At 33.9% G+C, this 27,273-nt stretch overlaps 3 protein-coding genes across 4 annotated transcripts; 2 read left to right on the forward strand and 1 right to left on the reverse strand.

Moving 5' to 3' along the window:
- The first annotated feature begins 3,308 nt into the window (after nt 1–3,308).
- LOC112722586 (uncharacterized) lies at nt 3,309–7,323 on the forward strand. Its single transcript, XM_025773670.3, has 3 exons — nt 3,309–4,996; nt 5,733–6,154; nt 6,313–7,323. Exons 1-3 carry the CDS (start codon nt 4,099–4,101, stop codon nt 7,114–7,116), a joined length of 2,124 nt encoding a protein of 707 aa, XP_025629455.1. The 5' UTR covers nt 3,309–4,098; the 3' UTR covers nt 7,117–7,323.
- Nucleotides 7,324–7,446: 123 nt separating this feature from the next.
- Nucleotides 7,447–10,335, reverse strand: LOC112722588 (uncharacterized). Its single transcript, XM_025773672.3, has 5 exons — nt 10,113–10,335; nt 9,426–9,576; nt 9,225–9,293; nt 8,976–9,082; nt 7,447–8,467 (listed from the first exon to the last, which is right to left on the reverse strand). The coding sequence occupies exons 2-5, from the start codon at nt 9,565–9,567 to the stop codon at nt 7,847–7,849; spliced, it is 939 nt and encodes a 312-aa protein (XP_025629457.1). The 5' UTR covers nt 9,568–9,576; nt 10,113–10,335; the 3' UTR covers nt 7,447–7,846.
- Nucleotides 10,336–10,611: 276 nt separating this feature from the next.
- LOC112722587 (presenilin-like protein At2g29900) lies at nt 10,612–26,824 on the forward strand. Of its 2 annotated transcripts, none has more exons than XM_072207279.1 (3): nt 10,612–11,044; nt 19,340–19,418; nt 25,245–26,824. In XM_072207279.1, the coding sequence occupies exon 3, from the start codon at nt 25,354–25,356 to the stop codon at nt 26,758–26,760; it is 1,407 nt and encodes a 468-aa protein (XP_072063380.1). In that variant the 5' UTR covers nt 10,612–11,044; nt 19,340–19,418; nt 25,245–25,353; the 3' UTR covers nt 26,761–26,824. The 2 variants fall into 2 exon arrangements, with proteins under 2 accessions (XP_072063380.1, XP_025629456.1); XM_025773671.3 differs by having other exon boundaries at nt 10,616–12,166.
- Nucleotides 26,825–27,273: the final 449 nt, after the last annotated feature.

Here is a 27,273-nt window from a genome sequence, read left to right on the forward strand (position 1 = left end):
TGAAAACAGTCTGGTTAAATTTACAAAGACAGTGTACTATTTTAATTTATATAAAGAGTTAAATTTAGTCTGATTCATTTGATTTATATAAAAATATAATTAGGATGATTCACATTACGTTTTTTTATTTTTAGTGATTCACGTAAAATTGGATGAATGTTGGTTTATTAACGTTACCCTAAAATTATTTCATTTTTTTTCTCCTGGATAAGGTAATAGTGGTTATTAAGATGAAAAGATAGTTATTTGTTGTGGTGGATGTAGGTGGAGACTTTAGAGAGTATTAAATGACAAAAATGACTAATCGAGAATAATCATCATTGGATTAGAGTGATATTTGAGTCAGCTTGTTTTTTAAAATAACTATTTGGTCAAAATTAGATTAATATCAATATAATTTGTATTTAAATATTTTAGTCAAACCTGATCTTAATAGAAAAAAATTTTATTTGATTAATGCTTGCCAAAATCATGTTAAGGTATGTAATTACCAAAAAGTGTATGTTATATTTCTTTAATATTATTTTTAATTCAAATTTTTAAAGTTAAATAAAAGATATTAATCATTAAAATAATTATATCATTATTATTTATAATTAAATAAACTATTTAAATAATTTTCATATTAATTTAAATATTTTCAAATTAATATTTTCATTCAACATATTTAAGAACAAAAAATATGAGATTAATTAAATCGATAAATATTTATTTTTTTTAACTAATGATACAAGATTTAAGTCTTAATTTTTTAGAAATAAAAAAATAATTTATTATATTTTTTAATAATGTCTTACATTGTGTAAATCAATTATTTTTCAGAGTTAAAACAAAAAAAAAAATTTTCCACCATTGGGAACAATACGTCGTTGACTCAGCATTTGATAAGGTCAAACAGCCATTTGGGCAAGGAAATGTATCTTTGAGATATCATTATGTATTCCAAACTTAAATTTCTATTATCAATTTTGAGAACCAATTTTTTCGATGATTAAGATAACTAATATAAAATTTCAAAATTCTTTCGTATCTTGATGAAACGACAAAATATTGATCAATAAAATTAGACGTCTAAAGATTTTTTTAACTTAAGTCTCTAATTAAATTGTTGGGTGTGTTATTTTCTTTGTCTAAAGGTGTGATTGTTGCTTTTTCTTTTTTTTTCTCCTTAGTTATCTTCTTTTTTTTTTGCGTGCTTTTTTTTTTTAATTTTGTCATTATTGCTGCGACCATCAATATTTCTGTTATCATCATTATCGTCACTGTCACCTTTTTTCTACTACTATTTTTTCTTTTTTTTCCTCATCTTCCTTCATTAATCATTATCAACATTATTATTATTGTTGTTATTTTCTTCTTCTCCTATAAATATTTGGTCACAAAAAAAAAAACTAAATCACCAAAAAAAAAAATGTTCAACAAGAATATTAAATATAAAAATTTTAGTGCACAGCATAAAAAAATTAGTACACAGCACAGAAAAATTTGTGCTATATCAAATAAATTTTTGTATTATGTACAAAAATTTCTATGTTATATCTATAAGTTTGTGTGTCATGTACAAAACTTTATGTAATGTGATTAAAAATTTATATACTTTGCAATAAAACTTGTGTGCTTTTTAATAAAATTTTTGTGTTTTGTAATAAATTTTTTGTGCTGAAAAAGCGCAAAAATAAAGAACTACATGATAGATGTGCGCATTTTTTGTTAGGCTTGTACTAATTTAATTGGACATGATTATCAAAAATGCTTGTATATGTAACATAACTGAATGTTAATATTTGCTATCGTTACTTCCTTGCGTTGAAGATTATTTTTTATTGTTTAAGAGATTATCCAAAAACAGAATTATTTGGGATCGATACAAAAATAATTTCTAACTTGATCTTATGCAATAGATTTATAGAAGTAAGCGGAACAATGTCTTTCTCTTCTTTATTGTTATTTGGTAGATTTGGCGAGATAATAATAATAATATATTCAATAATAATGACTTATCGACTACTAATAAAGTGATTAATTTTATTTAAAGTACATCTAGAGAGTTTTACTCTATTCTTTTTCATAAAAAATCTTTAACATCTTCTATATTGGTTTTTCTTTATTCCCTTTTCTTCTTAATTCGGTTAAATTAAATTCAGATACTAATCTTTTGAAATAGTAAAAATAGTAAATTTTAGTTGTATTTTGGATAATTCAATTAGTGGTTGAATTAAAAGGTGCATAAGATCTCTTCCGCTAATGAGTGTTTTTAGATGTGAACTTCATGTAATTTAAAAAAGTATGTTTTGGCTATAGTCTATAGAATGTGATTTCAAAAAAGTTATTGCTAAAACTAATTGCTTAAAGGCTTTTTAATCTAATTCAAATAAGAGAGAGTGGCCATCTTAGGAATGAACATGATTTGATTATAAAAAAATCAGGACTTCTTGCATCTTGATTGGAATATAGAGATCAATGTCATTCAAAGAACAACAAACAATGCTGCTGATCTCATGTTTTGCAGCAATTGATGATCGAGAGTCTGTGGAATGGTTTTTTCTATGGCATGAGCTTCAACATGTTATTGAGAATAATTTGTTTGTAGCCTTTTAGGCTTTGTTATTTATCTCTAGACCAAAAAAAAGCGACAAAATATCTATCTAAATGCCTCGTATAAACACTCATAACTCATAAGGATATCCAATTTTTAAAACCTCTAAAGTCAGAACCACACAAACGGCTAATGAATTGTAATAATTTTTTCTATAGGTTAATAAACTGTATTAATAATTTGTTTATATGTTTGATTTTGTTATCGTTTGAATATGCTATTATTTTAATAATTAGGTAGCTAATATCATTTATTTTTTTTAATTGTAAATTTTAAATACTAAATTATAAATTTTAAATTCTAAATCATTAAACTCTCAATAACATAATTTTATAATAAAAAATTAACTAATATTAACTAATTAAAAAAATAATTTTTTTAATGTATTTTGTTAATATATATTTTAAGAATACATTTTAAAAATTAAAAAAAGAATGTATTTTATTAAAAATTATGAAAATATATTTTTTATTTTTTTAACACATTAAATGCATAAAACCTTAAAAAATATTATTATTATACTCTTGAAATGTACTTTTGACACAAATTAATCTTTTTGTATTTATGATTAGAAAAAAAGACACAAAAAGGAAGCACAAAAAATGCTTTCCTTTTTAATCCATTGATTTTTTTTTCCCTTTGTGGGAAATCTATAATTATTAATTTATATATTAGTAACTAATTTAATGCTAATTGAATTACCTAATTGTCCATATCACATTGTTGGTTGAAGAAAATAAATAAAACAAACGGCGTTGAAAGTTGTAAGGTACAGAGGGTTCTCTAAAGTGATCGGTTTCTTTTCTTTCTACGAATCCAACCACTTAGAATCCGCAAAAATCGTGCGGGTTTTTTTCATTTCATAGATTTGCTTTCAATCTTCACTGTCTCCACTAAGCGCTTTCCATAAATTAAATATCAACACCCAGAAAAACGTTTTCTTTTTCTTGTTTCGTTTTTCTCATTTGTTTTCTCCGCTTCCAAAATTTGGCACCAACCCACCAACGACTCTCTGTAGCTTTTTAGTTTCTACATCTCATCCTGAATTCTTGATCCATTTCTTGGTTTAACTGCTCTAAAGTTGCTATCTTTTCTTTGTTTTTATTTGATTCCTCAGAAATTTGTTCAGTCACATTGGTTAGTATCACAGGGACTTGGAGCATTGCTTAATTTTTTCCCTTTTTTTTATTTTTTTAATTATTAATTAGTTTTGTTCATTCTTTAAGCTGGACTTTCCATCTATCTACTTGTGCAGTAGTTTCTTTGTGCTAGATTACTGAAAGGTAGGGTTTTTCCATTCAATCAGAAATTTTGGTTTTGATTGTTACTTTTCGTGGAAGTTGAACATTACATTATTTAAGCTTATTCTTGTGGCAATACATTGATGGAAGGTTTTTCACTTTTCTGTTTAATGCTGATGATAGAAAGGAAAAGGATAAAAAAGTTGTTTGTGGAGTTTAGGTACTGATTTTTGGTATGTATGTGTGGAAGGGAGAGGGAAAATGGATTTTTGGGTAGTTGTAGCTGGTGCTGGAGCTGGGTACTTAGCTAAATATTGGAAAAGGGTTGCAAAGAGTAGTGATAGGTCACCTCATTTATCTTCAGAGGATCCCAATTTGGAGAACTGTGAGTCCCCGAGAAGCTCCTTTCGCGGGCAAGCATTGAGAGATAGATTGGGGAAGAATGTTCCTTTGGATAGAAGGATTTCGGATGCGAACTCAACGGATGGTCTTTCGACTCTAGATCTGGCTTCTAACATAGGGCTTGATGGTGAAGAAGTTAGACACTTGAGGACTTTGAATGATGGCGATGTTCCTTTTGGATCGAATTTAACAGGTTTATTCACAGCTAATGGGAACTATGATGATATTGAAGATGGAAATGAGCAAAGCTCCAATGTTAGTAGCCATTGTGGTTTCCTGCATCCGAGTTTGCCTAGAAGAGAAGTGAGTTCTATACTTAATGTATCCGGAAATAAAACCTCTCTTAGGACTAAGCGTAGGCGTGTTCATACTAGTAGACCAATAAGTTCACTAGAAAGTTGCTTAGTGGCTCAGCTATACAAAGAACATGCTGATATTGAAGAACGCTTTGTTACTTCTGTTTCATCGCCATCTAGAGCCACAGGGTCATTTCATGTATGTGATAGAAGCCAAAAAATTAGCAGCGCAGACGATGATGATTCTAGCTTTGTGTTTATTGGAAGTGAAGAAAACAAGTTGCTCAGGGAAGCCAGTCAAGTGAAAGATGAAAATATATTATTTGGGGTCCCGCCATTGCCAAAAATTAGATCATCCAGTGGTTTCAGGAAGATGAGATTTAATGCAAAAAATAAGCAAAGTAGGAGAATTTGCTCTTTTAATGGTGTGCTAAATGGAAAAGACGTCTATACTCAACATGGTATTGTTTCTTGATACAAAACTACTGTTTTAGATTTCCTGCATCTTAAGTATGTGATTTATCAGTAGTCCACCCATTCTGATATCAAATTGTTGAGCTTCATCTGCATTGTTTGGTTGATTACAAAGAAAACAAATAGTAAATTGTTCTATTTTTCTCATGCAATCCATTAATCCTGCAGAACATGATTTATATATTAGCAGCTATCTGAAAATCAAATAAATTTTGAACTGATAAAAAATGTTATAAAGTCTCAGGGATTGTTGATTTTTTTTTTCCCTGTTTTAATGATTGTGTGAAGGAAATTATGAAACAAGAAAATTTTCTTCCTGTTTTTTGCTTCCAGTCTTCACCGTTTCTCATCTTAAAATCTTGAGAAAAGAAAAATATGAAATGAAATATAGAAACCAAATGGGTGCTTAATTTCTCTATGCACAAATCTAGTTATCATGAGAATTTGGGCAGTCTCATTAGTCATTATTCCTTTACAAATGGATGATGCTTTGGGCCAAAGCTAGGAAGAAATTGCTTCAGGTCAATATGTTCATTATCTGCAATAATTAGAAAAGTACTTGACCCTTGTAGTGAGATCAAATACTGTATTGAGAACTTGACTTTTTAAAAAATTAGGTTGCTTAGCTTCCTTCGAGTTTATATCACGTATCTGATACTCAATTTGTAATGTTGTGTGTTTTGCTTTGATAACTACTATTATTGACACATATGTCATCGTCAGATGCAACATTTCTCTTCAGTCTTGGGATTTCTTTTGGTATATTATCTACCACCTTGGCAAATAAAAGAGAAATGGACAAGTTGAGAGAATTGCTGAAGAAGAATGAGAATTTGGTTCAAGATCTACAGGAAGAACTTGACATGAAGGATTCAATGACAGTGAAGGAGTTACATAGTGAAAACTATGGTTCACAGGATACATGTGATCATTCCTTCTGCGATAAGGAGCTAAATGGATTTTCCCCTGAAAAGCACACGGATAACTCTCCAATAACTAACCTCAAAAAAATATATGATGAGAAGGAAGATGAAAATTCGGAATGTATGAGCAAAATTGAAGCGGAGCTTGAAGCCGAACTTGAGAGGTTGGGGTTAAACATGAACGAATCTAGCCTAGATAGAAGACTGTCTGAGCTTGTCGAGGTAAGCATTAATTTTATGTTTCAGTTTGTAGTAACAACATAATTGTATAGGGACATAACATTGTCCTTTCCTCCTTATATTTTACATGCTTTTTGTACTTACGTTATCAGCGCAACAAATGCGTCCGTGGTGTGTTAATGTTGCCAAAATTAATGCAGGTTGATGCTGACTTCGTAGCAGATTTTGCTCAAGGTGAGTTGCGAGCTGACATGGTCGACGGGGAAGATTTTGATCTCCCAAAATCAAATGAGGACGCCAGCGACCCTATGATCGTCCCTGCAAACTATGCAGTTTCACCTCATGAACTTAGTTTGCGTTTGCATGAAGTCATCCAATCAAGACTCGAGGATCGTGTGCAGGAGCTTGAGCTTGCCTTACAAAATAGCCAGAGGAAATTACGTGTTATGGAATCAAAGCATGCAGGTAGTTCTCAAGAGTATTTCCCAAGTTGTAAACAAGCATCCTCCTTTGCCAAAGGGAATATTTTGACCTACGATGACTGCGACCCTATAGCCGAACCCAGAGCTGCAAATTTATCCAGTGAAGCTCTAGCTGAATACAATGAGGCGTTTGAAGATTCAATCAAGATAGATGAGTCTGAAGAACATTCACTACCAAGCAACTATGACAGTGCCAACAAAGGACGTTCGCATATACATGATTGGGACGTGTTCGGGGAGGATCAACATGGTGGAGGAAATGGTTCCATGACTCAGTCCCCTGTCAACGGAGAGAGACTTTCGATGGAACTTTCTTCAAGTGAGGTGTTGATCTTGGCAAGACAAAGCTCTAGTGTTCAGGGATTGGATGATGTAAGTGGAGATGAAGATTGTGATTGTGATTCCGAAATGGAAAGGCAATTGATAAGGCAAATTGTTGAGAGGACCAAAAAGGGTTCTCCTGTTCTTCAAAATGCACGAAGGATATTGTATTCTATGGATGATGATTATGATGAACACTGATATCAGATGCTTTTAGGTATGTAGGAGTAGAAAGAGGGTATTGACTTTCCATTGGGGGTTATAAATGTTCTAAGGATCAGTATAGACTATAGAGTTAGTTAACTGCATGTTCCGGGCTACACTTCCTCAGGGCATGGCAAATTTTCCCTTTTTTTTTTTTTTTTGGAAATACATTGGCATTACATAAAAATATGAAAGAATTATTCAGCTTTTTATAGTATTTTTTTTTTCTCTTTGGTGGATTTAGTTGAGTCAATCTCAACAATTCGCAATTTTTAATATCGTTCGAATCACAATTAGCAAATAGCAGACACAAAATAAAGCAGAAAGTACAAAACGTTACTTGATTCACAAAATCTAAAAAGAAAATGAGAAATGATTCGAGGAACACAACATAAACAAAATCTCCTAAATCGATAAATAACTATTTCCCCCAACAGTCTTGGATTATTGATGCAACAATTCACTGATTTACATGCTGTAGAAAAATCTCAATTTGGTCAAATACCAAATCACCTCAAAGTGAGCAACAAAAATATGCACCATTCTTAACGAGAGAAGGAAAGGATGATGCATAAGATGGGTACATAAACTGTCTTCTCTATGCATTGCTGATTGAGATAACATGTTTGGATTGCACATCAGATTTTCAAGTCCTTAGAGATTATATAAAGGTGTAGGCCCTAAAGCACTAGAGCATAGTAGAAACCCCAGGAAAACAAGTATTCCATCAAGCCCTTTTGGCAAAGTCATCGGTATCATCATTGTCATCTTTGTAATTTCCTTCTACTAAGTCCATATCGTCGCCTTCAATGCTGGTTTCTTTGTTATCCAGTTGGTCACTACTGCCATATCCGGATCCCTCACTTCCATCAAATCCACCAGCACTGGCATAATTATCACTGCCACCAAAACCAGCAGATGTTTCATGACTACCTACACCAGCAGCAGCATCAAAACCAGGAGCACTGCCATAGCTATCACTTCCTCCACCACCACCAGCAACACCAAAATTCCCACTGTTACCACCATAATCTCCACTGCCACCAGCACTGCTACTTCCATAACTGTCAGGAGTGGAATAGTTATTGTCATAGCCACTGCGACCATAATTGCCACCAGATCCATAGCCGCCTCCACCGTAACCTCCAGCAGCATTGCCACCATAACCGCCACCACCACCACCACCTGGAGCACCATCATAAGGAGAGTTACCGTAAGCACTTCCATAGCCAGCACCAGCACCATATGGTGCATTGCCATAAGAACCACCAAAACCACCACCTCCACCGCCGAATCCACGGGGCCTTTCATTAGCATAATTTACCCTAATCCGGCGACCATGAAGATCCTGAAATTTACAGATAGATAACAATGTTATCATATTTCTAGCAATCTAAATTTCAAAATTAAATAAGAAAAGGTTATTGGAGAATTTAAAATGCCAAAAGATATCAGATGGAAAGCATAACCAGGAAAGGTGTACACATCCATTGTCACAAATAAGTACACAATTTACCTGAAAACATACACAGACTATATATATGCATTAAAAGTACACAACACTAAACAAGTTATGGTGTTCTTGCTGAGGACCGTGTCAGCCCACATCAAGCTACACCAGTGACCACAATCTAAAGGGAAAACAAGAAAAGACTAAAGAGAAACATTGTTTCACACTCTAGACAATCTAGAATACAACACTGTTATTAAATAACCAAGATATACTCTGTGAATTCCCACAAACTAAATGGCATGTATACATAAATTCAGAAAGTAGTCATGAACAATTTGCAGAATCTGCTGTAACCAATGACATTCACGAGATAATAATACAATGAACAACTAATATGAATTACCTGTCCATCCAAGGCTTGAATAGCACTTGATGCCTCCTCAGCTGAACTGAAAGTAACAAAACCAAATCCCCTGGATCTACCACTATCACGATCCACAATTATCCTTGCTACAAGTACAAAGAGCATGGCAGTTAAGAACCAATGTTGAAGAGTAAATTAATATAGACAATTTTCAAGAACCAAAAACCATAAAAGCAAACAACATTAAGATAACAAAAGAAGCAAGTGGAGGAAAAAGAATCTATGTACCATCAACAACTTCTCCATATCTTGAAAATGCCTCCCTCAAACCTTGCTCATCAGTAGAATATGAAACACCTGCAACAGAGGAAATGTTAATATGTATCTATCCATATATCAATATCTATTATATTATTAGTATCAGCTACATTACACCAAAAATAAAACATGATGGATGCAACTTATAAGGTATTTCAAACTTGAATCCACCTCCAATGAACAGTTTTGAGCTTGGAGCAGATGACATGCACCGTATTGCCTGGAAAATAGATGGGGATGAGAGCAATTCTGAACTGATCTGCTTGTTTGCAGCATTTCTGAGTAAATTCCCAATTCGACCAAAGAAAGCCATCGTTGGAACCTGAAGTAAACCGCAAACCTTGATTATTATTATGTTCTATATATGGTATTTCAACATCAAAAAACCAGATTGCCGACACATATGAGACGAAAACAAAGAAATGCAGAAAGAAAAATTAGCCAAATTATTTACTTCAGCTTGTTACACTCAAACTATATACAATCATTTCATTGTTCTTGTCCTAATCAATAACATAAATTCAAAAGCCAGCCATCTTTAACGCTTTCATTACCTAACTATTAGTTTCAGAGAGCTATCTATCAATCAAATTTCAAGCTCCCTGATCAAACCCTTGCAATAACCAATGAAATAAGACCAGCGGATTGAAAACCAAAACGAAAAGAGATATATCAATATCATAGGTAGCATAGCAAGATCAATATTCTCAACTTGTCAAGTGCCGGGGAAGTAATACAAATAAACAACAATAAATTGAATCGGACGATGAAGAAAGAACAAGGCGGAGATTAAAAAAATATAAACGAGAGCAGCACAGTGAAGAAGAAAAAGAAGAGAATTGGAGCCTGGGAGAGTACCTTTGTCAAGTGCTAAAACCCTAAGCAGAGATATTTTTAACCTTTGCTGGAAACTGAAATTGAATTGAATGGGTTTATGTAAATGAAATTCAGAACCAAAAATCCTACGTGGAGACCTGGGGAAAAGCCGATATCAACCCTTGATTTCGGTTCGAGAATCTGTAGCCGTCCATGCTAGTAATTTGTGTGTTTTATTTGGGCCTCCGTAAGAGATGGAGAAAGCAGGGAAAAAGGAATTTGTTCAAGCTTTAATGAGAAATGTTAGGTAATTGAAATTTATTGTTTTCTTTTTTTTTTTCGGTGGACAAATTTATTGTTTTTCGTCATCAATGAATTATTTTTTTTTTATATGATGCAGGATCTAAGGCCCAAGACAAACAAACAAAAACTAGCCTACAGATTCTTAAAAATCTAATTCCTTTACAGCATCTAGTAATAATGAAAGAAAAGGTGGGGCCTCCTCGAAGCATATCAAACCAGCAACAATTCTTTGGGTGTTCTTTGCTAGTGTAGTGTATGTATGGGCAGCAAAATTGGCTTCCCAAAAATATGGCAGACACGAAGCAGGCCTGGCTTCATGAGAAGGTTTTTAATTGCACGAATTAGAGAGGTGCAAGCATGGAGTTAATTCGTCTGATTATGGATAAGATGGAGGGAGCAGGCTGAATCAATTTCCACCACAATCTTCCTGAATCCAAATTCTATTGTCATCTTTAATTCCACATATATCTCCCATAGGCCATAACTCGGCTGTAGTTATAGTCATTTTTCCAATATTAAGCATAAAGTCCACAACGAACCAGCCATGGGAGTCTCTCAAAAGATCCTCGCAAGCTCCGTTCTTTGAGGTGGTGAAAAAAAATCCATCAGAGTTCAACTTAACCCAGCCTTTTTCAGAGGATTCCCAGCCCATTTCCTTAATAATCGAAGAGGCGAGATTTCTTCTGTCGTGCTTTCTTAAATTTAGAAAACTTTCGTAATTTTTTGCTATTTTTTGCTAATTTGCGGTATCTCTGAGCTTTGAACTTCTCCTTGACTGAAAATCAATTCCTTTCTGTTCCTCCAAAGATTTAACAGTAAATACTCCTGTAGCATTTGGCACCCAAGCTAGAGAGAATCATCTTCTAATTCTGGCTAAGGTGCTTTTATTATATTCATCAACTCAAGAATTTTTTCAGGGAGAACCTACTGTAAGAAGTCCCAGTTCAAATTACCATCTTCCTTGGCATAAATTGCTGTTTCTCCTTCGCTTTCTCATCATCTATTTGAACAATCACAAACTGTTTTAAGGAAGCTATACCCGAGATCTAATGATCTTTCTAGGAAGAAATATTGCTGTCATTGCCAATTCTCTAGATAATTTGAGTTTTAAACTGCTCCCATATCTTAGCAATGTCTTTTTAGGCATTCGAACAATTCAATTTCTGGTGCACCTTGGGGATAAAACTATCACCACGTCTATACTTAGATCTCGTGATTTTGACTCACAGAGAATCTCCATTAGCAATGAGTTCCCAAGCCAGCTTCATAAGAAATAGGTAGTTAAAGTCTTGGGCCTTCCATATCCCTATTTCACCCTTGCTTTTGGGCTTGCAAACATCATCCCAACTGATAAGGTGGATCTTTCTTTTTTTTTTTTTTTTTTTTTTTTTGACTCGTAAGGAGAGATGTTTCTCTCTAGGAAGCTGTGACCTTAAGAAGAATATGGTGCTTCTCGGATTGGCGGAGCTTCATTCGATCTTTCCATTCTGTTTCAAACATGTTACAAACATTTTTAGAGTTTACAATCTTTTTTTTGTATCTGGAACCAAGACGAGTGTGTTGACGAAGCCAATGTCTAATCCCACAAGAGAGGGTTGTGAAGGATATGTTTTGAAACTGCAAGACAATGCAAAGGCTAGAAAAGCACCAATAAATAAAAAACTGGTAGGGAATATATTTTTAATTTCAGCAATCAAGAGGATGCCAATAGAATCTACAACGACGGTCCATGGAGGGTGTTGGGACATATGCTGAGCTTGCAATGGTAGAGACCCGAAGTGTCTGAGTATGAGGTAAATTATTATCTTCTTTCTATTTGAATTCAAATACATGGTTTACCTCTAGATAAGATAAATAGAGAGAATGCTATAAAGATAGGAGCTGCTGTGGAAGAGTGATTAAAGTGGAGGATCCTTTTGTGGAAGGAAATCTACTTAGGACCTTCTTAAGAATAAGGGTAGGGTTGAATACCCTTGTTTCTCTAAAAACTAGATTTTGGTTTCAAAGGAGAGAAAAAAATTAGTCATGGGCTACGATAAAGTATGAAAATTACTACTATAACTATGAAAGGATTGGGCATGATAGGAGGGTATGCAAAATAGAAATAGCTATATCAGTTGAAAATTCAGAACTATCAAGATATGGTCAAGTCTCTCATTTGCGGGATTAAGACCGATTGCTACTTTAGTTGCAAGGTTCGGCATTCAATTACAGAAGCAAAAAAAACAGTGATTGGGAGGCACGTGAAGAAAGCCTTCAGAATGAAAAGTCCAGGCAAAAGAAACCAAGAGATGAGATAAGGTCAAATCAACAGCAGGATATGTTTGCAAAAGCTAGTATGATGAGTGACAACCAAGTGAGCCTAGAGGATACAGCTTAAAGACAGAGATCGAGACACGTGGAGGAAGAAATTACAGTTGAAAAAAAATGAAAGGTTAGATGAAGAGAATGCGACTAAAGAGGGAAATATGATTTATTGGAAAAGTAAGAATGGGTAGAGTACAAACAGATGAATGGAAGTAGAAGGAGGATACGAAGTAGAAGAGGCTGATGTCATGATTTGTCAGAATTCTTTTCAAGAAAGATCTAGAAAGGATGAAAGGGAAAAAAGAGCTAATGAATCTATCGGGCCTAACCAATTGGACCTAAGTGGGAAACACAAGTCTCAAATGAAGCATATTAAGCTAAACATGAAAATATTAAAAGGGAAGAAGGCCTTGGAGATGGAGGTTATGGAAGTGGGCTGGACAAATGATAATAAAAATTTCAATATAATGGGTCAAAGCCTTTCACGAAACAGATCAGTAGAGGAGAATACTAGTCCTAAAAACATAAGAAAAAAAGGAAAGAAGACACAAGTCCATGGAACCGAAACAAGGGAGTATTATTTTGTGAAACTTTTTGATGTTGATGATGATGATGATAAGACAGAAACCGACAAGGAGGAGAAGTTACCAGAGGCATTGGAGATAGAACTGGTGCACGGCAGTAACCAAAAGCTAAAAATCAAAAGAAAATGAGAAGAGATTAGCCAGCAAGACATAACAGAAGAAAGGACAAGTATTGATGAGCAAGGAAATGAAGAAGAGAGAAGTAAGAGAATCAGAAGGGAACAAGTCAAAGAAAGTGGAAATGATGGCAGAATGGATTTATACAAAGATGTTGCTAGGAAATATGGACACAAGGCTGAGGAGACGGGCCTAAACATGCCCCACCCTCAGCCATGAGTATCATTAGTTGGAACTGTCGTGGGATGGCGGCTCCTGCAACAGTATCCGAATTGTGTAATCTGTGTATATAGATAAAGCCCGCTATGGTTTTTTTATGGATACTAGAGCTAAACAAGAATTTATCAATAGAGTTAAGAAAAAGTTACATTTTGATAAATGATAAATCGTTTTGTATAGAACCCCGAGGAATGTGCGGCGATCTCTGTCGTTTCTGGAATAATAAAGTTAATGTTGAAGTTTACTCGTGGACCAATAATTTTATTAACGCAAAAGGGAATAAATGGATCAGCCACTTTGTTTATGGAAATCCAATGTATTCACAAAGGAAGAAGCTCTGGAGAGAATTGGCAACTAATAAGGAGGATCCGCTGACTCCAAAAATGTTCATAGGAGATTTTAATGATATTTTAAGCCAAGAAGAGAAGATTAGGATGCATCCAAAACCGGTTAGTCAAATGATGGAGTTTAGAAATTTTGTGAATTATAATAGCCTAATGGACTTGGAGTTGCAAGGGTGAAAGTTTACGTAGTTCAGTAATCCAAGAAGTGGGTTCATCACAAGGGAGAGGATTGATAAAGCTTTAACAAATTGGGAATGGCGAAAATTATTCCAACATACCAAATTGGAGTTCTTGCCTGCAGTGAGCTCGGACCATTATCCTATTGTCTTAACACCGGAACCGAAGAAAAAATGTAAAAAAGTGTTCAAATTTAAAGCTTTTTTGGAGGATCACAAAGAATGCGAGGAGATCGTTAGAAAATGGTGGAATAGGAGAACAAAGAGGGACAGCAGATGGGATAGCTAAATTGAGAAGATGAATAACTGCAAAAAAGAATTACAGAGTTAGAGTAAAAAAATATTTACTAGAGCGGATAAAAAGATAGCTAGGCTATATAACAAACTTCAGCATCTTCCAACAATGAATTTGCCAGTAAATCAACAAGAAAGGATAGTGCAAATTAAGGAAAGAATTAAACAGTTATGGGAACAAGAGGAGATGTATTGGGGCAAAGGTCAAGATTAAAATGGATACGATTTGGGGACAAAAACACAACGTTTTTCACGCAACAGCAATCCAAAGAAGGGATAGGAACATGATTAAAAAGCTAAAGAACTCACAAGGGGAGTGGGTCTGTAGAAGCTTGGAGGTGATGAAGCTCATTAAAGACCATTATACTGATCTTTTTAGGGACTCACAAAGTAAAAATTTAGAATAGTGTTTACAGAAAATTCCAAAGAAAGTGACTCAAGAGATGAACGAGAGTTTAACAAAGCAAGTAACAGAAGAGGAAGTTAAGGAAGCAGTTTTTAGCATGGGGGGTTTAAAGGCACCAGGCTCGGACGGGTTCAACGGTTTGTTTTATTAGAGGCATTGGACCGACATAAAAAATGAGGTATGTGATGTGGTTAGAGAGTTCTTTACAAAGCAATCATTATTTGATGAAATTAGTGAAACAGCGATACCTTATTCCCAGGATTAAACAACTAGAAACCCTGAACTACCTTAGACCTATTAGTTGTTGTAACTTCATCTATAAGATTATTTCAAAGATTCTAGTAATGAGGCTGAGAAAGATATTAGACAAAGTGGTGTCCTCAACTCAGAGTGCCTTTGTAGAAGAGAGGTTAATTTAGGATAATATAGTGATAGTTCAAAAAGCACTACATAGTCTTAAAAAGAAAGAAAGGAGGAGATCAAAAAACCTAGCTATCAAGTTGGACATGAATAAAACATATAATAGAGTGGAATAGAATTTCTTGAAAAAAGTGTTAATGGCTTCGGGTTCACTGGGGATTGGATGCAGCTAGTCATAAAGTGCATCAGGAGTGTGAGCTATAGGTTCAAGGTGAATGGGAAGTTGTCATAGAAGGTGATAACCCAAAGAGATTTTCACTATTCCTAAGAATGAGGCTCACACAAATGGAGTTATATATGGTTTCAAAGTCACACCCAATGCCCCTACCATCACTCACCTCCTATTCGCATATGATTGTATTATTTTAGTTGAGGCAAAAGAAGAAGAGATATACTAGATCATTTTGATCCTGAATAAATACACTAAAACATCAGGTCAATGCATTAATCCAGAGAAATCGGGTATAATTTTTGGAGAGCAGGTGTCGATACAAGTAAGAGTGAATATTGAAGAAATACTTGATATAGCTGTATGGAATAATATGAAAAAGTATCTTTGCTTACCATCTCAATGGAGGTGATCCAAGAATAGAGCATTGGCATGGATAACGGAACGGGTGATGAGTAAGTTGGAAGGATGGAAAGAAAAATTATTAAACCAAGCAGGAAAGGAGGTATTGATTAAAGCAGTAGTTCAAGCAATACCAACATATGCGATGAATGTGGTTAAATTTCCTAAGAACTTTTTCTAGAGATTAAGTGCCAAAGTGGCAAAGTTTTGGTATGGACAAAGAATGCGTGATACATTGGAAGAGTTGGGATAAGTTAATTATGAGTTAAAAAGATGAAGGTTTAGGTTTCAAAGATTTTCATGCTCGGAATTTAGCTCACTTGGCCAAGCAAACATGGAGGATTGTAGAGAATCCGGAGTCTCTGTGGATAAAATTTTTGAAAGCAATATACTTTTCAAATTGTTCTTTTTGGGAGGCTCGAAGGAACACAAAAGCATCCTGGATGTGGAGCAGTATTCTAGAGGGGAGGGACTTTTTTAGGTGGAACGGTAGATGGAATATTGGGAATGGGAGAAAAGTGAAGGCGTGGGAAGATAAATGGATTATAGATTCCAAGAAAATTCAGAATGAACCACATAGAGAGGTGCAATTCGTTAGTGAACTGATTGATTCAGGGGAGGGGTGAAATTCTAAGAAGATTAATTCTATTTTTACTTTAGAGTTAAAAGATAAGATTATCAAAACTCCTATTAACTTATTAGAGATGAAGGATTGATTGGTGTGGCCATATACTTTGGATGGATCCTACTCTATTAAGTCGGGATATTATGTGGCAAAGAAGCAACAAATCGAATTAAAGGGGGGGAGAAGCGTCCACAAGTAGTGATCTAAAGGAGTTATGGGCAGAAATTTAGAAGATTAAAGCTCCTCAAAAATAAATATATTTGTGTGAAAAACTGCACATAATACTATTCCAGTGAATGAGAACCTGTTCAAGAGGAGAATTGCTAAGAGTTCTATGTGTCAAATTTGTAACTTAAAAATTGAAATCACAGAGCATGTTATTCTTTTGTATCCCTGGACGAGAGCTGCCTGGTTTGGCACCCAGTGCTACAAATACCCAACTACGGACACGGTTTCATCATATGAAAAGTAGGTTCTAGAATGTATTAAAGAAATATGACGAAACATAAAAATAGCGCAAGATGTTTTAATCAGTAGGATAGCCTATCTTAGTTGGAAAATATGAAAGATCAGAAACCAAGCAGTATTTTAGAAAATAGAGATCAATCCAGCCAACACAATTCATAGAGCAAAAATAATAAAGATACAATTCGTAGAAGTAACACATGATAGGCATATAGAGAATCAACAACTAGTACAAAAAAGAGGTAGAACCATTACGTGGAGACCTCCGCCCCAGAGCCTTGGGTAAAGGCTAACGTTGATGCATCTTTTACGGCAACAACAGGGACAGGAGTCACTGCAGTGACAATCAGAAATAGTGCAAGAAATCTTGTAATTGGAGCAACAACAAAAATTACGGCGTGTTCTAGTCTAGCAGCAGAAACTTTAGCAATCATACATGCCATTATTCTAGCAAAAAACATGGAGATGAAGAAGGTGTTAATAGAATCAGATAATGTAATGCTAGTGCAGATGTTGAAATAAAAAAGTAGAATAGGTGAAATTGATCCTATTATATTGGATATTTTTGAACTTACAAAAAGAAAAATTGAATTTGGCTTCACATGGATCCCAAGAGAAGAAAATCATCTTGCTCACAAGGTTGCAATATTGGAGGCAATGGGAGTGATGGAGAGATCATGGATCATCAGACCGCTTTTAGAGATAATTGTACAGATGTGCAAAGATGCACCCATCAAGTTGGAACAGCATAATTGTAATGGAGGAGTAGTGTCAGAGCCATGGGAAGGGTCTTCGGTACAGCGGCGGTGACTCTGGGAAGAGCTCTATCTGCGCAACCATGGTGTAGCGGGCGACGGCAGCATGTTTGTAGCAGATGAAGGACTGCCTGGGGGATTGCAGAGATGCATATACGCAGACTAGAGACGGAAGATGAAGTTTGAGAGCAAAATTGAGGGATCACTAGCGCTATACCGTTCTCCGACTCCCAGCAGCAGCATCGTCTTGGAATAAGAGAAACACTTCCAGTGTGGAGGAGTCTCAGCCTCACCCAAGCGAAATCAACGCGATTAGACCCATCTCCTTGCAGCGAGTAGTGTCGAATTCGCATCCCTTACAACTTGTAATTTGATAAGAGTATTAGATAGGTAGTTGTGCCTGTGAGTTCACATGAGGGAGAATTAGTTTGAATGTGATTAGTTGAAGAGTTGGAGCGCTGAGCATGAGTGGCAAAGAGAAGAGGATTAGTTGTTCTTGTGGTTGGGTCAGGCTTGTCTGACACTAACCCAATCCAAAAAAAAAAATTATCAATACTATTACAAACCTCTTTGGGGATCTTATGGTTTGTATAACATAGCTAGGGATGACCGTCAAAACAGATTATACTAACGTAGTAACGTGCATCTTCCTACTAAGGAGAGAGTTTCTATGTTCTAACTAGAGAGTTTCTTCTGCATTTTCTCAAAAATTAACTGGAAGTGATGCTTGTTGCACTTCTCATGAATAAGAGGCACCCCAAGTATTTTTCCAAATTTTCAGTAGGTTATACTTAATTGGTTATTAAGCTCTTGCTTAATAGAGTAATGCACATTTTGGAGAAAAAGATGCACGATTTTAGTCACTTTTTGGCTTAAATTCCCACAAAACATCTTTAGTGCTTTTTTAGTGACTCGAACTTGATCCTTATTCGCTTATGCAAAAAGCACCAAATCATCTACAAAACAAAGATGAGATATTTTAGGCCTATTTCTAGATAAACTGATAGACTTCTATTTTTTTTTTCATTGACCAAAAAAATTAAGATCTGTGAGTTTTTAATTTTCATGTGAATAAATTAGTTATGAATAATAGCAAGTTCAATGTCCCAAAATATTTTATTCTAAAGAATTCAGATGCCTTCGGCGAAGCTCTGGACTTCGTTGTTACAAGAGTCAAAATCAAGCTTTTTAATGATGTTCATCACTTTATTCCCTAAAATATGAGTTTATATAAGAACACAAATATTATAATTATATCTATGAGTCATATCTTTAATCGTAATATGATGTTCCTTTACAGTTTGAAACTAAAATATTCATATTAAATAATTAAAAAGAGTAAAGAGAAACATCTTGATGTGGACAGATTCAAACCTATATAGGTTTATATTCTGAAAGAATATTCTTCATATTTAAAATTTGGTAAGAGAGCTATAGCTCCTTATTTTGGTAGGGATTTATATCTTCTAAATCAAGTTATTTAAAATTTCTATCTTAACTGTCATGACTAATACCTCCCCTTCCCATAATGCTTGCAATAAGAGTGTTAGTGATATTGTCATTATTGTCTGATGTAGAAATGAAATCTCCATTTTGATGCCTATTAGCAATTTTTTTTGTAGTATACTAAAACTCTTTTAATAATCTTAGTATTTATCTTCTATTTTTTTTTACTAATAATAGGTTGAGTATTCTTTAAAGCTTGGAGCTGGTGTTTATTATCTCCGATGATCAATTTTTCGTGGTTCTTTTCTTAGTTCAGGTGTGTAGTCTTCTTCTTGCTAATTTTTGTATTATTTTTTTTCGCTGTGGATAAAACTTTTTTGTTTTTGTAAGATTTTTGGGCGTTAAACTGGCTTCCAGACTTTTAGTAATGTATGACATTTTTTATTCTTTCTCTCAGCATTAACTTTGATATTAGTAGGCTGATATTTTTTTTTCAGTGATGTGTTGCTGATTTTCTTCGTTATTACTTTTCTGATCCTCCTTTAATATATAGGATCTGAAATCTAGATGTTTAAAAAGTTTCTTTTTCTTCTTTTAGTATATATTCTATCCTTGATTTGCTCCTTCTTTGATTCTTTTTTACTAACATTTAAGTATGAGATAAAGTATATTGTTGATTATTAGATTAAAAAGATAAAGTATGTTGTTAAATTATTAAACTAAAGGAATTAAGATGATAGCTAAATGATAGCCAAAAATATTAACTTCTAATGACCCTCTAAGATTCCTCTCGGCAAAATCTTGACCAAAAATTAAGAAAAAAACTTTGCTAAAATCTTGATAAAAAAAAAGCTTTGTTAAAATAAAAAATAGAGTGAATACCCAACCGGTCCCTAATAATTTTTTCGAAGGGATTATGAGATCTCTAAACAAAAAAATATCTTTTCCAGTCCCTAATCTTTATTTTTATGAGACTAATTAGTCCATGTGTTAATGATAAAAAATATTGACAGAAGGGGCTAATCAGTCTCATAAAAGTAAAGATCAGGAGTCGAAAAGGATATTTTTTTTTCGTTGAGGGTCTCGATTGTCTTTCGAGATAATTGTCGGAGGCCGTTTAGGATTTTTTTTTCTAAAAAGTATTTAGAATTGAATTTTGATATATTTAGTATAATCTATGTGTATTTAATTACATAATGTTACTTCAGTAAAAACAATTACTTTTTATTTTAATTGCTTAAATAATCATTTAAGACAATAGATATAATTAGACAATTGTATAAAATATTAAATACTATCTTTGAATCAACTAAAGTCTTTAATTTAAGGGATAAGTACTTTTTTCGTCCCCAAGGTCTGGGGTCAAAATCAAAATCGTCCCTGATCTTTTTTTCTTATTAAAATCATCCTCAACGTTACAAAACGTTATAAAATTGTCCTTTTCTACTTCTATTTTTTTTATTTACCAAATTACCCTTTATTATTAAAAAATTATAAAATAAAATAATTATAAAATAAATAAAAAAAAAAAGAAGAAAAGGGGGTGGGGGTCTGAAGAGAGAAAGAAAGAGGGGGGGGGAGTCCGCGAGAAAAAAGGGAGGGGGAGGAGGGGGAGAGAAGAAAATCGGAGGGGAAGGAGCCGCGCTCCACGCCGTCCGGTCGCACCGCCGTCGCGCCGTGCTCAGCCCAATACGTGCCCCGCCGCGCCTCGCCGCCAGATCCGCGCCTCACGCCGTCACCCATGGAGCCACGAGCTGCGCCGGTCGCCGCCGCTTCGCCGCCGCACCACACCGCACCACCCCACCACCGCTTCTTCTTCTTCTTCTTCTTCTTCTTCTGTGAACTGAATTTGTTGTGGAGTATTATTGTAAAATTTGTTGTGCATATTTGAATTTTCTGAATTTTCTGTTGATGATGATGATGACTATGAAGAGAGGGGCATGAAAAAGTGGGGTGAGGGGGTGAGGGGCAGTGAGGGGTGGGGGTTACAGTGAGGGGGTGAGGGGGAGGCAGTGAGGGGTGAGGGGTTACGGTGAGGGGGTGAGGAGGAGGCAGTGAGGGGTGGGGGGTGAGGAGGTGGGTGAGGCAGTGAGGGGTGGGGGTTACGGTGAGGAGGTGAGGGAGTCGGTGAGGGGGAGGCGGTGAGGGGTGAGGGGTGAGGGGTGAGGGGTGGGGGTGGGGGGTTACCGGAGTGGGGTGAGGGAGTTGTGTTTGTGTTTGTGTTTGTGTTTGTGTTTGTGGTGATGGTGGTGGTGGTGGTGGGTTGGTGACAGTGGAGGTGGTGGGGTGAGGAAGGTGAAAAGGAGAATGATGATGATGATGAGGGTATTTTGGTCCAAAAATTTGAGAAATGATGATTTTAAAACGTTTTTGAACGTTGGGGATGATTTTAATAAGAAAAAAATATTGAGAACGATTTTGATTTCGACCCCAGACCTTGGGGACGAAAAAAGTACTTATCCCTTAATTTAATTATCTAAATACATTAAGAAGAAAATTACCCTATTAAAATAAATCACCTCTAAATTTACATAAATACAATTTTTTAAATAAGGATACGTGTATGTGTTTTTTTCTATTTTTAAGTAAACTATGGTAAGGTGCCGCGATTTAACAAATACACCTAATTTACTGTAGACTATCACGAATTAGAAAGAGAAAAATACTAATCATAAATTGCAGTAGACTATCACGATTTATATTTTATTGATGGTGTTTATAAACCCCTCTAAACTATTACAGTTAATGTTTTGGCCATGTATAATTAGTTAAAACGGTAAAAAATTATTTACTCATTTTCTAAAAATATATCTAACATGGTTAATATATCTATTTTTGAAAAATACACAATATATCTAACGTATAATATATCTATTTTTTTATTATTTCGATATTCTTCTAAAAATAATATACAATAAATATATTTTCAAAAAATGAGTAAATACTTATCGTTTTAACTAACTATACATGGCATAAGGCACATTTTTTTTTATATTTAGAGAGAAAATATATGAAAAATATAACAACTAAACAATGATAGCTTTTATGTATTTATTTGACTTACTTCTTCATGTATTATACCATTTTTTATCCTTCATAAATAATATATTTTTAAAATATATCTGATGAATTTAAAAAAAACTATATTTTAGTTAAAAAATATTTAAATTATTTTTGACTTATTTGTTCACTAAAAATAAGATAAAAATGCCAATTAAAAAAAAAGAAAAGATATACAAGTGGTATAGTAGACATAAAAGAGTAGGTCAAATAAATACATACGAAATAATTATTAGTTGTTTGGTTATTTTATTTATGAAGGATAAAAAAAATGGTATAATGCATGAAGGAATAGGTCAAATAAATACATAAAAAAAGTCTTTGTTTATTTGTTATATTTTTTCATATGTTTTCTCTCCAAATATAAAAAAAATGTGCCTTTGATTAGGTATAATTACTTAAAATGATAAATATTTACTCATTTTCTGAAAATATATTTATTGTGTATTATTTTTAGAAGAATATTGAAATAATGAACAAATAAATATATTATACATGTTAGATATATTTTTAAAAAATGAATAAATACTTATCATTTTAACTAATTATACATAATCAAAGCATAAATTGTAGTGGTTTAGAAGGATTTATAGATATCGTCAACAAAGCATAAACCGTGGAAGTCTACCGTAATTTATGTTTAACTTTTTTTATTCATAAACCGTGACAATATCTTTTTATTAAATCCTAGTACCTATCACCGTTTACATAAAAATAGAAAAAAACACATATACATAACTTTATTTAAAAATTTGTATTTTAATAAATTTGGAGGTGATTTATTTTAACAGGGTAAATTGCCCTAAATTAAGATAATAAAATTTGCTCGTAAAAATAATAATAGAGTAATATCAGAAATCAGATTTTTCGGCCAATATTAATCAACATTATTAAAATTATTTTGTTTATATCTTAAATCATAAACCTTTAACTCTATACAACACTTTATAAATATAAACTATAAATTCTATAGTTAGCCCAGCATTAACTAATTAAAAGTTAGTTTTTATATTTTCTCTAATAACAACTATAGAATAAACAACAAACTTTTCACTCGAATATTAACGACAAAAATGATTCTATTTTTATTAACGACAAAAATATTTTTAAATTTGGCATAAATATCTTCTTTGTAGATATTAGTAGAAAAATATATTAGTAACATTTGATTTTAATAAAGTTTTTTTTGTAGTATTAGTAAAAAAATAAAACAGTTTTATCTTTAAAATTTGATAATTTTATGCTAAATAAATTTTTTTATGTTTTTTATCAGTGACTAAAAATATTTTTAAAATATGAAAAAATTTCTAAAAATAAAAATTTTTGTCCGATTTTTTATATATACTCTCTAAATAGATTTTCAAATATTTTTATAAAATTTTAGATCAAATATATAAGTTGTTTCTCAAATACAAAAAATCTTTTATCATTTATAAAAATATTATTAATTATTTTTGTAATATTTTATAATATTTTAAGGGATAAAGTATACTTTTTGCCTCTGAAATTTGATAAAAGTTTTAAAAATATTCATAAGTTTTATTTTGTTTTAATTTTGTTACAGATATTTTTTATTTGCGTCAAATATACCATTGACCGCCAATTTTTAAAAAAATTTAAGACCAATTTAACAACAATTTTATAAGAACAACACTCAATACAAGTAAATCAAGCATAATTTTCATACACTATTGTTAGATTAGTCTTAAATTTTTAAAAAATTTAGTTGTTAAAGGTATATCTGATACAAATTAAAAACTTTTAAAAATTTATGGATATTTTTAAAATCTTTACCAAATTTAAGAGAGAAAAAATATTCTTTATCCTATTCTAAGAGTATTTTTATTGTGAGTAAAACTCCTCCTCGATCCTTAACCATTTACCAAATTGACCTGGCGTCCCCTTACCATTAGAAATTAACAACGTAGTCCTTAACTATTCTCTCCGTGTGACCAAAAGGACCCTCTTACTGGTACTTCCGGTTAAGAGGGTCCTTTCGGTCACACGAAGAGAATGTATAAGGACCGTGTTGTTATTTTCTAATGGTGAGGGGACCGGAGAGGGATTTTACCTAAAATTAGAAAATAAATAAAAAAAGCATTGTTTTAAGTTTTGCATCTAATGCATTCTGCCATATTTTACATGTGGACAGAGAGCAAACAACGTTAAACTTAATAGATAGCACGAAATCATTAACAACGAGACTTAACACAAAAGTGATAATTATTTGGGTTGATTAAGCATTATTATGTCTTGGATTTAGGGTTTTAAGAACAAAATGTATGTTCTATATTGTTGAACCTAAAAAATAGTTAGTTCAAGATTATTATTCCATACACCTTTTTCTAGAAAAATTAAACTGCTTTTCTTATTAGTGAAATTAAATTCATCAGCCATAATTTTAATAGTAGGATACACGTAGAGACTAAATATTATTTTTAGATTTTTAGAAGTGATATTTGTTTCATCCAAATATTCGTGATATGACGAATTAATTTTAATTAATTTTACGTATTTTAATTTTGTTTATTTAGTTACTAATTTGAATTTTATGTCAGAGGATTTAGAGTTTTCTTTATTTAACCTAAAGTTGAGTGAGTTTCTTTGATTTAATTTTCAAACCAGTGAATAAATTATATTGAGGTATTTCTTTCTTGTTGCATCAAGAAATTCAGTAAAAAGAATATTTAGTCTCTACGTGTAACCCTACTATTAAAATATTTAGTCCCTAACCATTTAGAAAAGGACCTGGCGTCCCTGACCATTAAAAAATAACAATACGGTCCTTATCCATTCTCTCGTGTGACCGAAATAATCTTTTTATCGATTTTCGAATAAAAAGTAATCGGAAGTATTGATAAAAAGGTCCTTTTAATCACACCGAAAAAATAATTAAGGATCGCATTGTTAATTTTCAATGGTAAGGCAGCGTCATGTCAATTTTGTAAATAATTAAGTACCGGAGTGGGGTTTTACTCTTTTATTGTTATCGAAAGGGAAGGTTAGCCTGTGTGAGGTTTTGGTAATTCACCCTAATTATTATAAATTATTTTTTCTGATATACAATTTTTTTTTTTCAAAGAAGCCACATCCTCTGAAATTTTCGATCCATGATCCGCACACACAGTCGCTGACTTGAACGAACTAAGAACAAAAGTGGAAACCTGGAAAAACAAGGGATTGGATCTCCAATGGATTCGAACGCCATGGCACAACTCCAAAGACCTTCAACCCAAACCCCAACCCTGCTCGATTCTCTGGGCGAAGAAATCATCAGAATTGTAGCCCCAGTCTCAATCTGCATGTTCCTCGTTGTAATCCTCGTCTCCATTCTCAACACCGGTGACTCTTCCTTCTCCGTTTCCAGCATCGCCACCATTGCGTACACCGAGACAACCTCCGATTCCTCCTGGGACAAGTTCCTAGGTGCCCTGCTCAACTCCCTCGCCTTCGTCGTCGTCGTCACCGTGGCCACCTTCGTCCTCGTCCTCCTCTTCTATTTCAGGTGCACTGGCTTCCTCAAAATCTACATGGGTTTCTCCGCTTTCGTCGTTCTAGGGTTCCTCGGCGGGGAAGTTTTCATCTTTTTGATTCAGCATTTTAGTACCCCAATTGATTGTTTCACTTTCTTGTTGCTTCTGTGTAATTTTGCTGTTGTTGGTGTTATGGCTGTCTTTATGTCGAAAATGGCTATTATTGTTACTCAGAGTTACTTGGTTGTTATTGGGATTCTTGTAGCTTATTGGTTCACTATGTTGCCTGAATGGACCACTTGGGCCATGCTTGTTGCCATGGCATTGTATGATCTTGCTGCCGTTTTGTTGCCTATTGGTCCCTTGAGGCTTCTCGTTGAGCTCGCCATATCGCGGGACGAGGAGATTCCAGCTTTGGTTTATGAAGCTAGGCCTGTGAATGTTGAGAATTTGGATCCTAGGGTTGCTGTTGCTCAGAGGAGGCTGTGGAGAGAGAGGAGGGTTACCGAGAATTCTAATCTCCGGGGTGATGCTAATGTGAATGTTAGTAATAATAATGCCTTAGGTCTTGGTGCCAATGCTGAGTTGAACCCTGGTTTGGATTTAAACAGCAATAATCCCAGTTCGGCTGGGGAAGATGCTATTTTGGATTCGAATTTGAGTTCTAGTACTTCTTATGGGATCTATAGTGACAGGAATTTGGTTAGAGCTGAAGAGGGGCGAGTTCAGGAGACCAATTCAGAGGTTACTACCCCATTGATTGGTCATGGAGTGAATGTTCGGATACATAGCAGAGCAGAAAATGTGGATGCATCAGATGAGAATTTGATGTTGGAGGGAATTGGATTGGGTTCATCCGGCGCAATCAAGTTAGGACTGGGCGATTTCATCTTCTATAGTGTTTTGGTTGGCAGGGCTGCAATGTATGATTTTATGACTGTGTATGCGTGTTATCTCGCTATCATTGCTGGTCTGGGGATAACACTGATGCTTTTGGCTTTTTATCAGAAGGCTTTGCCTGCTCTTCCCGTGTCAGTCGCACTGGGGGTGCTGTTTTATTTCTTGACCAGGCTCTTACTTGAAGTGTTTGTAGTACAATGTTCCATGAATCTTCTGATGTTTTAAAGTCAGATGTTATTTCTTGAGTCTAGTGCGTGGCTAAAATGAAAAAATATATATTCTATGCTTATATATATAGTTATATACACTAGGGAAAGTTCTGGGCTCCTATGTTTACTAGTAAGGCTTTTCAGAACTGTATCTGTTCTTTCTATTCTATAGCACATAACTTTTGATGTCCCTCTTGGATCTAAGAAGGCCCTCTTTGGAGACCAATGGGAGAAGGGAAATGGAGATGTGGCAGATTGAATTTGAATACCCCACATAAAATTGCCATAGCCACCCTGGTAAAAGTTGAGCATTGCTCAGCAGCTTTGAAGCCTTTGACTGAAACACTAGGCGCTGCAGGTTGAGGATCTGTGACCAAATTCACTCAATTCATGTTCTTTAAAGTAGAATAGGTCAGGTGAAAAAAAGAACGAAAATGAAATTAGTTCAGCATGAAACATCATAATCATTAGTTGTTAGTCAAACTTTTATATCATTACTTTGTTGGTTGAAATAACTTTAGTATGAAAA

The sequence above is a fragment of the Arachis hypogaea genome, chromosome 11 (assembly GCF_003086295.3).
Source record: "Arachis hypogaea cultivar Tifrunner chromosome 11, arahy.Tifrunner.gnm2.J5K5, whole genome shotgun sequence".
In the NCBI taxonomy this organism is placed as follows: domain Eukaryota; kingdom Viridiplantae; phylum Streptophyta; class Magnoliopsida; order Fabales; family Fabaceae; genus Arachis; species Arachis hypogaea.